The sequence below is a fragment of the Mytilus edulis genome, chromosome 5 (assembly GCF_963676685.1).
Source record: "Mytilus edulis chromosome 5, xbMytEdul2.2, whole genome shotgun sequence".
In the NCBI taxonomy this organism is placed as follows: domain Eukaryota; kingdom Metazoa; phylum Mollusca; class Bivalvia; order Mytilida; family Mytilidae; genus Mytilus; species Mytilus edulis.
In genome coordinates this window covers 86,862,493-86,881,498 of record NC_092348.1, presented here as the reverse complement: position 1 = coordinate 86,881,498, position 19,006 = coordinate 86,862,493, and the positions used below count along the sequence as shown (strand labels likewise).

Sequence of the window (19,006 nt, the reverse complement as noted above, 5' to 3'; positions counted from 1 at the left end):
TTGCAGACATCACAAAAATGTCTTTCAAACTATAAGGGGATCTAACTATAAATAGTGAAAGGACTAGCTATGCAGGTCAATATAAAGTGACTAGAGGACTCTACTGGCTGATGGACATTTAAAATCATACTCTCCACAATGTCACTGCATGGTGTTATATTCCTTTGCATTTAATTAGTAATGCAGAATAGAATTCTTATAAGATGTGTTACTTATTTAATTTCCTTTTAAGTTTTTTGATTGGAATGAATAAAATGGGAATGACAAATTATACCTTGACTTTTATTTGTACTGGTTGACTGTGTTTCTGTTGATTGTGTAGCTGTAGAATCAGTGCCTGGTTTCCCTTTAGCATCTAATGTATCTGCAGCTGTCGTCCTTGGAGGTAACGGATTCACAGTTGACTGCAATTAAAGTATAAAGAAAGTCATGAATATATATATTGGTTAACATTTAATGATAGTAATTATGTGGTACAATGGCATTATTATCTTTTTAGTTGTGCAACATGAGCAACTATTGTATTTCAAAATAATTTATGGTCAAAACAAATTCTAACAAGAATGTGTCCATAGTACACGGATGCCCCACTCGCACTATCATTTTCTATGTTCAGTGGACCATGAAATTGGGGTCAAAACTTTGGAATTAAAATTAGAAAGATCATATCATAGGGAACATGTGTACTAAGTTTCAAGTTGATGTAACTTTAACTTCATCAAAAACTACCTTGACCAAAAACTTTAACCTGAACTTTGCACTATCATTTTCTATGTTCAGTGAACCATGAAATTGGGGTCAAAACTATAATTTGGCATTAAAATTAGAAAGATCATATCATGGGGAACATGTGTATCAAGTTTCAAGTTGATTGGACTTCAGCTTCATCAAAAACTACCTCGACCAAAAACTTTAACCTGAAGCGAACGGACGCACAGACGGACGAACAAACGGAGGCACAGACCAGAAAACATAATGCCCCTCTACTATCGTAGGTGGGGCATAACAAGAATGTGTCCATAGTACACGGATGCCCCACTCGCACTATCATTTTCTATGTTCAGTGGACCATGAAATTGGGGTCAAAACTTTGGAATTAAAATTAGAAAGATCATATCATAGGGAACATGTGTACTAAGTTTCAAGTTGATGTAACTTTAACTTCTTCAAAAACTACCTTGACCAAAAACTTTAACCTGAACTTTGCACTATCATTTTCTATGTTCAGTGAACCATGAAATTGGGGTCAAAACTATAATTTGGCATTAAAATTAGAAAGATCATATCATGGGGAACATGTGTATCAAGTTTCAAGTTGATTGGACTTCAGCTTCATCAAAAACTACCTCGACCAAAAACTTTAACCTGAAGCGAACGGACGCACAGACGGACGAACGAACGGACGAACGAACGGAGGCACAGACCAGAAAACATAATGCCCCTCTACTATCGTAGGTGGGGCATAAAAAGTTTATGCGCCAATATAAAGTTTTCATGAACATATGATTATTGAATAGATATAAGAAGATGTGGTATGAATGCCAATGAGACGACTCTCCATCTAAGTCACAATTTGTAAAAGTAAACCAATATAGGTCAGAATAACGTCTTTAACACAAAGCCTTGGCTCACACCAAACAGCCATTAAAAAACATGTATTTTTTAAAATGTTTACCTTTTTAGGAGGACTGTTGGTTACTTGGCTGTCTTCAGCCACCAACATTGCCACAACATTTTCTACATTAAACTGTCCATTTTCATCTTGACAAGCATCAATAGCTCGCTTTATCACTTTTTCATCATGTATTCCTGTAATTTCCTTTATCTGGTTACACACTGTCAAAAGTTCATCCTGTTTTCTTCCCTGAAATACACAAAAACTGTCTATTCTCATGATACATATACACTGATATCACTGTCACTTAACCTGATGATCTAATATAATACACTGTATAGTACAAAATGTAGCTTTTAGAACTAAGTCTTTTAGATAAATGAATAAAATGATATGAAAATGTTTTGTCATGAGAAATATATATCAGTATGTAACATTAATAATCATGAATACCAAAAGTTTGTGTAAACACATGCGGAATAATGGATCTGCTATATATATATATATTAAACTGTTATATAAATATTAATACATGTATAAGATAATAACAACAAAAAATATACATATAACAAATGATTATACTTTGTATCACTGCAATATAATAATAATAATGGTGATGTTGAATTCCCCGTTATTTATTCATCATGCACAGAGGAACTTGTCTCAGTAAAAAAAAAATCTATGTAACTGAACCCACATGTAACTATCAGGTATAGAGATATAATTTTTTTCTGAGACAAATGCCTGTGACCTTTCATCAATACTTGCAGTACTATGATGTTCAGTACTTTACTTCGTGATTTGATACAGGACATAAAGGGAAACCATGAACTATTTCAGTGATAAAATTAATTGAGCAACAATTCTATAAGTTTAACAATGTAGATGTACACATTAAATATATCTTAAATATACAAGTATAAGATGTAAAAGATGATATCTATCCAATTGTTTGAGTTCTGTCAAGAGTCATACATGTATAAATACACCATCTACAAGTTTTTTAAGTACATGTATGTGTTCCAGAGGTCTTACTGTGAAGTAATAGTTAAAGCATTTAGACATAGGATATTTAAGAGAAAGTGTACAAATTCAAAAGTCTTTGGGACATGATTGATGATGAATGTCAGCAGTTTTAGAACTGTCTAAGGTTAAAATGACTCTGCTCCAGGTGGGGAAAGGGGAAAGTGTGACCGCATTCACTGGAGTAATAGATACTTAAATACTTAGCCAGCCATAATCAGTCAGCTAGGTAAAGCACTTTTTGACCTTAGCTAGAGAGTGGTCTGGACTATAGTATAGATAAATATAAAGCCATAATCGCATAGAGGTAAGTGGTTAATTTCCTTAAAATTTGATAAGGAGGAGAATGCTCTACTGTTATAATTCAATCAAAAAGTAAAATTTCCTGATAAAATTCTGACCTGTGAATGACATGGCTGAGGCAATGGTGGTTGTTTAACTGTCATAGTTCACACGTGTGTCTCAAGTTGGCTCTGATGGACAAGAATTTGTCTCAAGATTTCAGTCACAGCAAAACATGCAGCTAATTCCCCATGAATGCTACTGAAATATCTTTTATACAATAAGACAACAAAAGTAAATAAATCTCATTCAAATGAAATATATAGGTTTGGCTCATAAAACATGTATGCATTAAATCATGTCCAATGTTGACAATCGCAAGTTTCCCATCGTGATTATCATGGCTGCTGTAGGGGCTTCCCCAAATGGATGCTTAGATTCTTTTGAAAGACATGTTTTAATTGGACAATATTCTTAAGGCGAAACAAAGAAAAATATGAATTTCATGAAGTTTTTAGAGTCTTATTATTAATATTCAAATCTTCACCTTAAAATAATATAATTTTATTGTAAACGAAGACAAATTGTTCTAAAGACGACGATTTAAAAAAAAATACAACACGAAAATGATAATGATAAGACGTTCGCTCAATATCCAATCACAATTTGCGTTATTCCTATCATTTGGGATGATTGTACCGTTCGGAACCTTTCTCGTGTCACCCTTCAAAGACACGTGTTTATGTTGACGTTGGAACAGAGGGGAGATCCCAAGTCTACAGCCACAGCATCATGTCATTTTTAGTGGATTCTTGTTTGATGTTCTTTTCACAGGTTTCAAGTATCTTTATGATAGAACTTTACACACTTGTTGATTGAATATAGATTATTCATGGTACTTCATAACTTGACAAATTATGATCAATTATGTAGTATGCTAGTCCAAATATTATGATATCTTGCACAAGGCTTTTTTTTCAAAAAAAATTCTGGGACACCATCATAATTATTTAGACTAGAATCTATGCCACAGGATGGTAATGGTGATACTTTCATGACGAATAATGGTAAAAATTCTTGCCAAATGACATAATCATTAACGGTAATATTTTGTGAGGGGGGATAGGACCTTTATTGGGACTCCGGGATCAAGTGTTTTTAAGCTCGGGATTTTGAGATTGACACTTTTGAGGTTCGGGAATTTTTTTATCGAATTTCGGGATGTCAGGATTTAAATTTATATCAAGATTTCGGGATCATTTTGGAATCTTTAATAAAATTGAGAAAGGAAATGGGGAATGTGTCAAAGCGACAACAACCCGACCATATAGCAGACAACAGCCGAAGGCCACCAATGGGTCTCCAATGTAGCGAAAATTCCAACATCCGTAGGTGTCTTCAGCTGGCCCCTAAAATATATATACTAGTACAGTGATAATGGACGTCATACTAAACTCCGAATTATACACAAGGAACTAAAATTAAAAATCATACAAGACTAACAAAGGCCAGAGGCTCCTGACTTGGGACAGGCGCAAAATTGCGACGGGGTTAAACATGTTTATGAGATCTCAACCCTCCCCCTATACCTCTAGCCAATGAAGAAAAGTAAATGCATAACAATACGCACATTAAAATTCAGTTCAAGAGAAGTCTGAGTCCGATGTCAAAAGATGTAACAAAAGAAAATAAATAAAATGACAAAAATACATAAATAACAACAGACTACTAGCAGTTAACTGCCATGCCAGCTCCAGACCTCAATTAAACTGATTGAAAGATTATGTCTTCATCATATGAATATCAGGCACAATCCCTCCCGTTAGGGGTTCAGTATCATACTATCATAAAATATATGAGAAGAACATAACCCGTGTCATGCCAATAACTGTTTTAAAAAATTAAATGTGTTTAGTTCCGATGCAAAGGGATATTTTGAGGAATTAGAGTAAGATTTAACCAATTTTAAGCTAACAGTAGCTGAAAAGGCCGATAAGGTGTAATTGAATAGACTTTAAAGATGACAACCACTGATGGGTAACATGAATGACCGAATAACACCGTTCTTATCTGAATCACACTTGTAATGACTGAATAACACTTCAAATTTAATATGAGCACACATTGGTGACTTTTAAACATTGACTTAAAAATGATTTACAGCAAGTAGGTAAGTTTTTAAAGATCATTATAAATATAGTGTAATAAGTGTGTACATTTTTGTACATCCAACATGGCGACCATGTGGCATTGAATAAATGCGGTATCCTTGGTCGCCATGTTGGAGTAAACACTATATTTATAACGATCTTTATGAACTTACCTGCTTTTTATATATAATTTCTGAGTTATAAAAACCTTTATGTGTAATTTTTGATTTTATAAAAATGGATAATTACCACGTGAATCACTGTTTACATTTACTCGGAAGAAATTGTTCCGAGTATTCCTTATTTTGATTGGTTACTTTGTTACCTGGATACAGGACGCTCTTATATATTTCTTTGTTTTGGGATTCGCGGTACATTTGAAATTTATCATTGAAATTATTTACCCTCCCACCCGCCACATACAACTGTGTTAGTTATGAATTTTATTGTATTCTATGTACTTATTTATAAGATGTGCTTGTTTATACTGCGGCTAGCTCATATGTTTATTCAATCTGTTTGGATGATTATATTTATTATTTTTAATGGCTTGACGCTATATTTGCTCATTAACATTAACTCTACATTTTATATGTGACTGTCATTGGTATAGTCAAGTGTTTATCCTGTGCTGTGAAATATATTTGTTTGTCTTGAGTATATATTGTGCCTGGTAATTAATATACTATTATTTAAAAATCAACGTTTTAAAGTCACTAATATGTGCTATTTTTAGATTTCAAGTGTTATTCATTCACTACAAGTGTTATTCTGATAATAACAGTGTTCTTCAGTCATTTGAGGTACCGACCACTGACCAATAAACTCATCAGATATGTAGATACCTGACTTAATTTTTTTTAACCACAAATGCTCATTTTATTTTCAAGATCTTATTAAAGACACATTAGTGAGGCTCGAATAAAAAAAATAAAAGGCCAATTAAGATACATTGTATATATAAATATGTAAATTAGAAGATGTGGTAAGAATCACAAGAAAGAATTCTATTACAAAATGCTCTTCATACTCATAGCATTGAAAGACCTTTAGTGTGTTGTCCAACAAATATTCTTTAAAGTAATTTTATTCGATAAAGATTATGGTAATATTGTCATTATCATACATGCATTTTATGCAATAAAGGAGATGTGACAAGGGTCTATATGTCAAAGAGACATTTTAAAATTGCTGCTCCTAAGTTAGTCATCTGGTGCAAGAATATCAATTTTGATTTTTCATTCTTTATCGTGTCCTCTTAAATACCAAAGTTTGCCTATAGATGTATTTTAACTCAGTAGTCTCATGTAATGGTTTACCATCAATATTGTTTAGATCTGAATGACACTGATCTGGGTATGACAGTCTTAAGGAGGTTATTTCAACCAAAAATTCGAGAATGTAAAAACAAATCATTTGAAATGCCTGATTTTTGGCTTAGTCTGGTTATTGACCTGGACCTGCAATCAGAGGGAGTCATTTACTTACAATCCCCACATGGTAAGGGTTACTTAAATGAAGAATATTATACAGTTGCATACATTTATGTTGAACTTATGTTTTGAATATTATGTGTTTTTTCTTTAGGTTTTATTTTTTGGTGGAGGCTGGGTTTTCTTTCTAAAGCAATTGTTCAAGGATTATGAGGTAAGAATAAGATATGATTTAATGCAGTGCTATTTCAGAAACAATCTTTTAACTTTCTGTTTTCTTTCTGCCATTATTAATATTTCAGTAGTGTTTGATTGCATGCACCAATCATTATAAAATTTGGGTGTTATTGAAGTTTCTGGGAAAACAGATAACCTCAACCAACACAATGGCAATTATTGTCACCTGGCACATATCTTGACATAAGTACATATGTTGTCACCTCAAACATTGACATTAATGCTGTCTAGATGTTGACATGAGTACAAGTGTTGTCATCACAAGCACTTATGTTAGAATGAACTCAAACAACACAAATGCAGATGTTGTCAAATATATTGACATAACTGCCTATGTTGTCAACATATACATTGAGAGTAGTGTTGATATTGTTACCACAAGCATTGACATAAGTGCCTATGTTGTCACCACACATATTTACATAATTACAGATATTGTCACCACAAATTCTGACATAATTGCAGATATTGTCACCACAAACCCTGACATAAGTGCCTATCTTGTCACCACAAACATTGACATAAGTGCAGATGTTGTCACCACACACATTGACATAAATGCAGATGTTGTCACTACACATATTGACATTAGTACAGATGTTGTCACCACACACATTGAAGTACAGATGTTGTCACCACACACATTGAAGTACAGATGTTGTCACCACACACATTGACATTAGTACAGATGTTGTCACCACACACATTGACATTAGTACAGATGTTGTCACCACACACATTGACATAAGTGAAGATATTGTCACCACAAACATTGACATAAGTGCAGATGTTGTCACCACACACATTGACATAAATGCAGATATTGTCACTACACACATTGACATTAGTACAGATGTTGTCACCACACACATTGACATAAGTGAAGATATTGTCACCACAAACATTGACATAAGTGCAGATGTTGTCACCACACACATTGACATAAATGCAGATGTTGTCACTACACACATTGACATTAGTACAGATGTTGTTACCACACACATTGACATAAGTACAGATGTTGTCGACACACACATTGACATTAGTACAGATGTTGTCGCCACACTAATTGACATTAGTATAGATCTTGTCACCACACACATTAACATTAGTACAGATGTTGTCACCACACACATTGACATAAGTGCAGATTTTGTCACTACACACATTGACATTAGTACAGATGTTGTCACCACACACATTGACATAATTGCAGATGTTGTCACCACCCACATTGACATAAGTACATATATTGTCACCACACACATTGACATTAGTACAGATGTTGTCACCACACACATTGACATAAGTGAAGATATTGTCACCACACACATTGACATAATTACATATATTGTCACCACATACATTGACATTAGTACAGATGTTGTCACCACACACATTGACATTAGTTCAGATGTTGTCACCACACACATTGACATAAGTGAAGATATTGTCACCACACACATTGACATAAGTACATATATTGTCACCACACACATTGACGTTAGTACAGATGTTGTCACCACACACAATGACATAAGTGCTGATATTGTCACCACAAACACTGACAAAAGTGCCTATGTTGCCACCACACACCCTGACATAAGTACAGATATTGTCACCACAAACATTGACATAAGTGAAGATATTGTCACCACACACATTGACATAAGTACATATATTGTCACCACATACATTGACATTAGTACAGATGTTGTCACCACACACATTGACATTAGTACAGATGTTGTCGCCACACTAATTGACATTAGTATAGATGTTGTCACCACACACATTAACATTAGTACAGATGTTGTCACCACACACATTGACATAAGTGCAGATGTTGTCACTACACACATTGACATTAGTACAGATGTTGTCACCACACACATTGACATAATTGCAGATTTTGTCACCACCCACATTGACACAAGTACATATATTGTCACCACACACATTGATATTAGTACAGATATTGTCACCACACACATTGACATAAGTGAAGATATTGTCACCACACACATTGACATAAGTACATATATTGTCACCACATACATTGACATTAGTACAGATGTTGTCACCGCATATATTGACATTAGTACAGATGTTGTCACCACACACATTGACATAAGTGAAGATATTGTCACCACACAAATTGACATAAGTACATATATTGTCACCACACACATTGACGTTAGTACAGATGTTGTCACCACACACAATGACATAAGTGCTGATATTGTCACCACAAACACTGACAAAAGTGCCTATGTTGCCACCACACACCCTGACATAAGTACAGATATTGTCACCACAAACATTGACATAAGTGCAGATGTTCTCACCACAATCCTGACACAAGTGCCTATGTTGTCACCATAAACATTTACATAAGTGCAGATGTGTCACCACTTGCATTGACATAATTGCATATTAAGTCACCACACACTTTGACATTATTGTCTATGCTGCCATCACACACATTGACATAAGTACCTATTATGTCAACACACTGATTGACATAATTGCATATTTGTCACCATTCACACATTGACATAATTGCATATTTGCCACTACACACACATTGAAATAATTGCCTATTTGTCACCACACAGACATTGACATAATTGCCTATTTGTCATCACACACATTTACATAATTGCAGATATTGTCACCACACACATTAGAATAATTGGCTATTTGTCACCACACACATTGACATAATTGCCTATTTGTAACCACACACATTGACATAATTGCCTATTTGTCACCACACAAACATTGACATAATTGGCTATTTGTCACCACACAGACATTGACATAATTGTCTATTTGTCACCACACACATTAACATAATTGCAGATATTGTCACCACACATATTGACCTAATTGCCTATTTGTCACCACACACATATTGACATAATTGCCTTTTTGTCACCACACACACATTGACATAATTGCCTATTTGTCACCACACACCGATTGACATAATTGCCTATTTGCTACTACACACACATTGACATAATTGCCTATTTGTCACCACACACATTGACATAATTGCAGATATTGTCAACACACTCATTGATATAATTGCTTATTTGTCACCACACACACTAACATAATTGCCTATTTGTCACCACACACCCTTTGACATAATTGCCTTATTGTCACCACATACATTAACATAATTGCAGATATTGTCACCACAAACATTTACATAATTGCCTATTTGTCACCACATACATGGACATTATTGACTTGTTGTCACCACACACATTGAGATAATTGCAGATATTGTCACCATTCATCACATTGACATTATTGCCTATTTGTCACCACATACACTAACATTATTGCATATTTTTCACCACACACATTGTCAAATTTGCCTATTTGAATTTTCCTATTTGTCACCACATACATTGACATTACTGCATATTTGTCACCACATACACTAACATTATTGCCTATTTGTCACCACATACACTGACATGAGAAAAGATGTTGTCACCCCAACATTAAATAAGTGCAATGAGTAGCTTCATTTTGGTTTATATGCCCTTAAAGGCTTTGAATTACTCTTATAAAGCCTAATCTTTCATTTAGTATCTTTTTGACAATATGACATATGATCTATAAATCAAATTGTATTGCTATTATATATATGTGAAGATATGGTATGATTGCAAATGATACAACCTATAACCAGAGAACCAAGAACTTATTGTAAGCCTATTATTGTGTGTTTCAGGTCCATCGTCTGTTGTGCTGTTACTGTTTTCTGTGACATTTTTGTTGTCCTGTACCATGTTACATTATTGTAAGCTTATTATTTTCTGTTTCAGGTCCATCGTCTGTTGTACTGTTAGTGTTTTCAGTGAAATTTTCATTATCTTGTACCATGTGAACTTATTGTAAGCCTATTATTGTGTGTTTCAGGTCCACCACTCTGTTGTACTGTTAGTGTTTTCAGTGACATTTTCATTATCCTGTACCATGTTTGAACTGATCATATTTGAAATTCTTGGAGTACTTGATGCAGAGTAAGTCTTGACAAAAAAAACAAATCTATTGTTGGTCCTGTTACTCTTATTTCAGGGTAGGGTGTAGGAATGTTGTAAAAATGATATATACATGTACCTTGCAAAGTTTAAAATATAGTACACATCAGACTAAATGTAAGGTCAGATTAGTGATAAATAAATCCAAGAAATGTATTGAGTACATACACATGATACATAACCATCTGTACAGCTAAATTTTAAAGTCTACTTAATAAATTAATAATAATTTTCAGTAGTAATTGACTAATAGGGGTAGATACATATGCAGGGGAGGTAACTATTTTTCGCAATTCTAAACCTTTGATGCCCCATTGTTACCACTTACCACAATATACACATCACAATAAAATAATTTATTTACCTGAATGAGAATTTGATTAACAGATCTTTGTGTAAAACTATGCATTAGATAGGTTTTAGAAAAACATTTTTATACTTTATCTTTGAAACAATGCTGTTGATATCAGACTTCTTGAATCTTAAGAAAGTTTAGAATGCATCATTTTGAGAAGTAGATTGAGAAGCAACAGAAGCTCAGTTATAATATTGCTGAAAGATTTTGGGTTTCATAAATTTTAATTTTTAATCAAATCAAAGATTAAGATCTTTTCTTTGTAAATGAAGCCTTTGCTCAGAAACTGCTGAAGATGGCAAATTGGTAAAATTTTGAATTGAAATTTATATATTTCCTGTTTTAATAGAAAAAATTACAGATTGTTTTGTGTATTTCAGCTCCAGATATTTCCATTGGAAACTAGGGCTATATGCCATATTATCAGTGTTGATTGTAGTGTTACCATTCTATATTGCTTATTTCATAATTTGTAATTTGAAATTTGGTAAGTAAAATTGCTTACACATTTGATTGATAACATGGTTGATAAAAAGTTGGGTTCCCGGAAAAAAAACCTTCAAAATTAGAATATGGACTATTAGAAAATCTATTATTTATATCATTATTTCTCAACAAACCAAAATACATTGGTATAGAGATACACACAATACATACACAATATTAGGTCAATACAGAAACATCTAAACTTTTTTGTATGGGGCTGAGAAACCAGGAAAGGGCAAGGTTCTAACTAGCACTTCCCCAGTTTTGTACCAATTACAAAAAAGTATATATTTTTCTGACATTGGCCTAATATTGTTTTTCTACTGCAACTTAAATTAACACATTGATAGCTATTTAAATTGTAAATTTGATTTCAAATGTATTCTCACCCCTTGATGAACCTCTGTTTGTAGAAAAAGTGTTCCATGATGAAATTGACATTGCACAAATATAGCTTAAGAAAATAAAACAACTAGTTGCAGTATAAATATTACATAATGTATATGTACAGACATACAAAAGTTATATGAAAGCAAGAGAGAGGCACATATCATAAATTACAGTATGCAAACTAAAATAAAAATTAAACTAAATGATATCAAGTACATGAGTTAGCCAGGAGAGCCTACATGTATATTGACTAGTCTTGTAAATTTGCACAAGTTGTTAGGATCAGAAAGATTTTTTTCTTTTTTTCTATTGGAATATATTGGAATATATGTATCGAGAAATACTGGAATAGAGATACAATATGATCTTTGTCTGTTCATCTGTATTGGTTTGTTCTGCATGTAGAATAATTCCTCAGAAGATGAACTAATGAATATTTCTTCTTTTCAAAGTACACAATTTTCTTCAATTTTTAGCACACACATAAATGTGATATGTCAATAATATTTTACCACTGTGCTAATGTTACGAAATTCAAAACAGCCCTGTACATTTGGATAAAATATTTAGAGATTTTTTTTAAATATAAAGAATGTATGCTTTTAGGGACAGGAGGGGAAAAAATGATTTACCTGACTCACATTATTATTTCTTTTTTCAGTACCTCAGAAACAACATGTCAGAGTATTATTGACATTTGCTGTTTGGTGTATAGCTACTTATTTCTTTTGGAAGATTGGGGATCCATTTCCTATTCTTAGTCCTAAACAAGGTAGGTCTGCTTTGATAGGAAATTGGTAATGTTTATACCAAGTCTGGAATATGACAGTTGTTTTTCATTCGTTATATTGGTTGACAAAGTTTCAAGTTTGACTTTTTGAATATACTTTCTAGTTAGGTTTACCAAATTTAAACATCTAAAAAAATGTCACTTTTTTTTGTGTACTATAAATTTGTTAAAAAAAAAATGCAGTTCATATAATCATCACAGGAATTTCCAACAAAACCATATCTTACCAGATATAAAAATTCCAAGTTATATTTTAAAACATCACATCAAAAGCTTCTTTGTTACCTTTAATGTAATTATATTCTCTTTCCCAGAAAAGTAAGAAACATGTTAATAATTGAAAATTAAGAAACATGTTAATAATTGAAAATTAAGAAACATGTTAATAATTGAAAATATTTATTAATGATTGTGATGGTGAATTTACTATGACATTCATTTTATTGACAGGAATATTTGACATAGAGCAGTGTATAGGAAGAATAGGTGTTATAGGTGTGACTATCATGGCTCTGTTATCAGGATTTGGTGCTGTAAACTATCCATATACATCTATGTTTGTCTTTATAAGGTAAAACGAAACAGATTATTGGTACATACAAACAAGTCAGCAATCCAACAACACAAGACAACCAGTACAGTCCACTATAGATAGCCCAGGTTTAAAAACTTGGAACAATATTTAATAAATACTGTTACAGGCGGGCGAGTAGGGGTCGAGTGTACTTTTAATTCCGTATGATTGCTTATTGATAGTATTCCGTTACTTTGTCTTGTTTTGAGTGTAGTTTGTTGACTCCAGCATAATCATATATAAATGAAGAATCCAGCGTAAAAGAGTGACTTTTATTCTTGTCCAGTAGGCATGTATATCTCAATAAATAACGCATGCAAATATCAGCAATAACATAGTATAACCATAAATTGTAATAGTAAGATGCTGGCCTTCCGAACCCCAGATATAACTTATAAATACAGATTTACAAGACTTTATCCTATCAATACAATAATGAGAGAATGAAATATACGTATTTCATTAAACTACGATATAAGAAAGTTGTCAACGTGGTGGGACATCGTATCTTTACATCTTTAATAATTTGTGTAATTTGCCAAAAACTGCTATGAGAAATTGTAAACATTGAACTGGTTCCTCATCTTGTCTTAATATGAAGCCACTTCCTGTTGAAGACCTGCTTAAGCGGGAATATTTATAAAAGCGATATTTGGTTCCTATAGACGTCCTTATGTGAGCTTTTAGTTAAATATTCCCAAAGATGTAAAAAGATAAATAAAGGCTTGAAATGCTATCGCATAGCTTAAGGTGAAATAGCTGTATATCGAAATGCATCCTGTACCTAAATAGCTTGCTTGACTTTAAGGGTTTGTTTGGTTTATTGTACTGCTCTGCTTGATAGCCAGATACGATATGCCAAAGTGCTAGTGCGACGCCGTATTTATACTTGACGGTGAAATACATCCGCGACTCACAGAACTGAAAATCTACTATAACTTTGAAATACCAAGGAAAACTCTGGCTCATGTCCCAAAATGTCGTTATAAATACATAAAATCGCGAAAGTTTGCCTTTAATTCCAATAAATAAGTGACATAATAAATATAAACCTTAAAATTCCATACTCGTAGCCTTATCACCTACGTTACTATATGACGTCATTGAAATCACAAAATAGTTCCTTAACGGCGCTACACAAAAACGTACTTAACGTAATTATTTCCTATTATTAAATATCCTACACTGTAAAAGGAAGGCCAGCAAGTAATTTAATCATATCTTAATAATACTTTTATGTATTATTATAACTTTATAAAGAAGTACCGTTACCCGGAAGTGACCATTCGTTGGAATGGCAACTTCCAATATACGTAAACAAGCACTCGCTACGATGGAATTTAAGGGAAAGCTACCCAAAGGATGTGTCAAATAACACTGAGACTGAATGAATAGGTAACGACAAACATGTTTTATAAACCCATTATCCCCTGAAAGTGTGAATTTAATGTAGACCCGTGAAAATCGTGATCGAAGTGCCTGTTCACTGACAGTTGAATTTTACCGCTATGTCAACTTGATAAGTTGATAGACGTTATGTTAAATGTTATGTTATCTGATAAAATTGGTACTTATTATAAACATATGCAATTTGATCTCCCCAAATTGAGATTGCCAAAGTTGTCTTAGTGTATGAAAATCATCTAAGACCATTATTTTTCAGGTTTTCAGATATTGATCCCAATAAAATTTAGAAATATAAAATGTGTTGTTTCTTTGAGATTATTATCAATACCCATTTATAACACTTTCCCCACCCAATAAAAAAAGAATTCTCCCGAATTCTCTTTTGTATTGTACACATGATAAAATATATGCAATGAACTATAAGCATTAAAACACAAAAGAACAGTAACAATAAAATTTGACAGTTCTAAGTCTCTCTTGATCGGTTCTTCTTGGTGATGGTCGTTGTCATCTTAGATAGTAAAAAAAGTGTATACAGTTAATGCGATTTATCCTTCTTAACATCTTCTGACAATCTCAGAGGTACATTACATAATAATTTAACTAAGTCATTTTGTGGTTTTGATCGGGTTGCGGCTTCCAGCATATCTATTAATTCCAAAGCTTCAATTCCTTCCAGTTTACCAAGACAGATATCCTTCAACAAGTGGTAATTGGCCAAACGAGCCTTTATAATCAAGTCTTCTCCAGGTTGATTAGGTAACGCAGTACCTGGCAAGGCAAGCATGGCATACTTGTCAAGTACGTCTCTCTCTTCCTTGACCGTGTCGACTCCATGCTCCCTTGCCAAGGTCATGGCAGCGAACCTCCAGGCTGTCAGCTTCTGATCCGCTGTCAATTTCCTCCATTCCTTGGGCGGCCAGAACATTGGTGTTGGTTTACTCGACACCTGCATCCTTTCTCCGGCCCATTGTCTCCTCCCTGGTGGAAATAGGGGCATCCCTCCTGCCTTTAATAGCTTCTCCGCCCTCTCCCTAAGTGATATATTGGTAGTTTCTTCTTCGTCAGTGTCAATGTCAAACACTTCCTTATGGCTCACCATTATGATTCGTTCATCTGACCTCTCTGATGTTGCCTTGTCTTCCTCCTCCTCTTCCTCCTCGTCCTCACTCAGCATTGGTAAATATGTATCATTCTCTTTGTTGTCTAGTTTTTTAAGAGGGCTGTCTTGAATTGGTACTGGCTTGCTTGGTTTTTTTCTTTTCTGCTGTTGGTAGGACATCTGCAACTTTTTCTGATGGTTCCTGTGTTGTTGAGATGGTTTTAGCTGTTTCTGGTTGTTCCTTTTCTTCTAATATCACTTCTAGGTTGTCTACTTCTCCAATAGAGTCCATTATCTCGTACTCTGGCTCTTCTCCAATATCGGATTTACTACTTTCTTCCCTGGTTGTTTCCTCTGCCTTCTTCCTGGACTTGGTTTCAAACGTCACCTTTCCCCTAAACAGCTTCCTGACATGTCTCTCACCAATTCCCAACGCCTTGGTTACCTGATTCAAGGTGTGCTTTGACTCAGACAACTTAAGTTCTGTTCCCCAAGTTTGTGGTGGCTCATGGTCTGTCTTTGCAATGCTCATTCTCCTAACCAAATTGTCCTTTGCCCTGGAGTCCTCCATGACCCAATGTACCATTTCTACCTTGAACCATATTTCTGCTGACGACTCCTTCATTCTAAGAAAGCCTATGTTCCCCTTAGATGATAGGTCAATCCTGGCTACTGCTAGTTCAGGAAGGTCCACTAGAGGTCTGGATGGACTGTATTTCCGTTTCCTAGAGCTGGTGGGCTGCTCACTTGTAACAGAATGACCCAGTGCTTTCTTCCATCCTTCTTCCCATGACTTCTTATGTTTGTCTGATCCCTCCTTCTTGGTGGCTTCCACCCATCCCAACAGTGCTGCCCTGGTCCTGATGGCAATAGTGCTCGTCCATTCTGAAGGCTTTATAATTCTAACATAATCATCTGGCCGCTTGGCTAACCAAAATCCATTTGGCTCTGTAAAGAAATCACCCTCCAGGAGGTCTATGGTGAGATCATTGTGCTTTCTCTTACTGTGCTTGGTCAGCTCCGACATCCTGCCAAACGTCCTTTCACTATCTACACACCATGGACAAACAACTCTGCACACCGAATGCTCGGAGATGGCATGGCTCTTCAGGTCCTTTTTCTTTTCATAGGTTTCCGGGCATAACCAGCATTTTGTCGATACCACTGAACTCATTCTGAAATACAAGGAATACTGCCATTAATTCCCTGTATTGTTTATATAATAAGTTAAAATCCTCCCCCCGTCCCGTTCTATAAATGTGTTCAACTCAAAACCATGCAAATAACACCAACGAAACAACTCCAAAAATATCTATAACTGTTCATATCAAAAATAAACTCGACTACTGGGCTCCTCCTTAGTCAGCCAGGATCCCTATCCTATATCTCAATGATTTGACTAGTGGTTGATCAGACCACCCCCAAATCGTTCTCCGACAGATCTGTCATAAAAATATATACTGCAGTATATCCAAAAATAAAAGTATGAACAGGTACAGAATGCTGAGGACCTTTAATATTCCTCCAACATTTAGCCAACTGGCTTATCCAATTGCTGGTCGTTATTTGCTTCCTCTAAATCCATCATTCTTCGAAATCTGCTTGCCCACGATGGTACATTCCTCCCTTGATACAGTGTTAAACGATCCACATGATATACAGTCGACGGCTGCCTCAAGCTTCTCTTTACTCGGTAAGTAACATCATCTATTCTCTTTTCAATTATAAATGGTCCTTTCCATTTAGGTGTGAGTTTTGAGCATACTCCCTTTTTCCTTATTGGGTCGTAGATCCAGACAGCTTCCCCCCTTTTAAAGATTCTTTTCTTGGCGTTAAGATCATATCTCTTTTTCTGATATATAGAGACCTTTTTGAGTGCTTTCCTTGCAAATGCATGATTTTCTTTTAATTTATTTTGTAGGTGTGCCACATAGTCATCTGGCGACCGGTTTTCTTGAATTTCAATATCTGGCTGTGGGATCACAGCCTGCAGCGGTAAAGTTACCTCCCTTCCAAAGAGCATAGAATTTGGTGTCTTGGAAGTAGATGCATGTACGGAAGATCTGTATGCCATCATCACCTGTTGTAGATACTGGTCCCATTGATCTTGTTTTTGTTTACAGTACATCGATAACATAGAAGCAAGTGTTCTATTAAAACGTTCCACACCACCGTTGGATTGTGGTCTGAAACTCGTAGTTCTGGTTTTATGAATGCCTAGTAGGTTGCACATTCTCTGGAAAATATCGGCTTGAAAGTTTCTCCCTTGATCTGAGTGTAGTTGTAGAGGGGCTCCAAATTTTGTTACGAAATGGTCAATAAATGCAGTACAAATTGTTGAACTTTCCTGATTTGGTAAGGCTATAGCCTCTGTCCATTTTGTAAATAGATCTGAGATGACTAAGATGTACTTATTGTTTCGTTTTGTTAACGGCAGTGGTCCAAAAATGTCTAATGCTACTCTTTCCATTGGTTCTCCTGAGACATATGTACCCAAAGGTGCTTTAGTTGATTCTTTCTTGGGTTTTCTTGCAAAACAACTGTCGCATGAACGGCAATATGCTTGAACATATTCCTTCATGTTAGGCCAATAGAATCCGTTCTTGAGCTTTTCCAGTGTCTTGTCTACGCCTAAATGAGCAGCTGATGGTACGTCATGAAAATGGTGTAATAGATCTTGTGTTCGACTCTTAGGAACAATCATTTGTTTTCGGGCTGTTTGACCAATGTTTGTCTCAAACCTTCTGTATAAAACTCCTCCATGCATTTCTAATCTGTCCCATTGTCCCCAAAGAGTTTTCAATGCTGATGTTCCACTAGAAATACTTTCCCATGGTGGTTTCTGAGATCCGCTTTCAAATGCTGCAAATACTTTCCCAATATTGTCATCTTCTAATTGCTGTTGTCTTATTTCTGATGGTTCCCAACCTCCTAAAAGTGCCTCATTGACTTTCATTTCATTCTGCTGCTCCTTGAGTTCACTCCTTGTTACAGCTCGGATATTTCCTGGAATTAGCCCTGTAATTTCAGTGATATCTGCTGTTTCATCTGCTTCCGTGAGGGGTGTAGCAAAGTGTTTTACTGTTTCTTCTTGTTTT

General features: G+C 34.8%; 2 protein-coding genes across 3 annotated transcripts in view; one reads left to right on the top strand and one right to left on the bottom strand.

The window, feature by feature from the left end:
• LOC139524703 (ubiquitin carboxyl-terminal hydrolase 25-like) overlaps positions 1-3,383 on the bottom strand; it is a 32,539-nt gene extending 29,156 nt beyond the window's left edge. The window contains exons 1-3 of one of the 2 annotated variants that reach the window (XM_071319716.1): positions 3,040-3,383; positions 1,676-1,864; positions 275-404 (exon numbers count right to left, since the gene is read on the bottom strand). In XM_071319716.1, coding sequence (XP_071175817.1) covers positions 275-404; positions 1,676-1,864; positions 3,040-3,084 — 364 coding nt within the window. In that variant the 5' untranslated portion in view covers positions 3,085-3,383. The remainder of the gene's footprint in view (positions 1-274; positions 405-1,675; positions 1,865-3,039) is intronic. The other variant, XM_071319717.1, reaches the window with a different exon arrangement.
• A 227-nt stretch (positions 3,384-3,610) lies between these two features.
• The window catches only part of LOC139524704 (Golgi pH regulator-like), a 60,870-nt gene continuing 45,474 nt past the window's right edge, over positions 3,611-19,006 (top strand). Inside the window, exons 1-6 of the mRNA XM_071319718.1 lie at positions 3,611-3,754; positions 6,658-6,717; positions 10,683-10,786; positions 11,540-11,646; positions 12,697-12,807; positions 13,276-13,396. Of these exons, the coding sequence (XP_071175819.1) occupies positions 3,713-3,754; positions 6,658-6,717; positions 10,683-10,786; positions 11,540-11,646; positions 12,697-12,807; positions 13,276-13,396 (545 nt within the window). The 5' untranslated portion in view covers positions 3,611-3,712. The remainder of the gene's footprint in view (positions 3,755-6,657; positions 6,718-10,682; positions 10,787-11,539; positions 11,647-12,696; positions 12,808-13,275; positions 13,397-19,006) is intronic.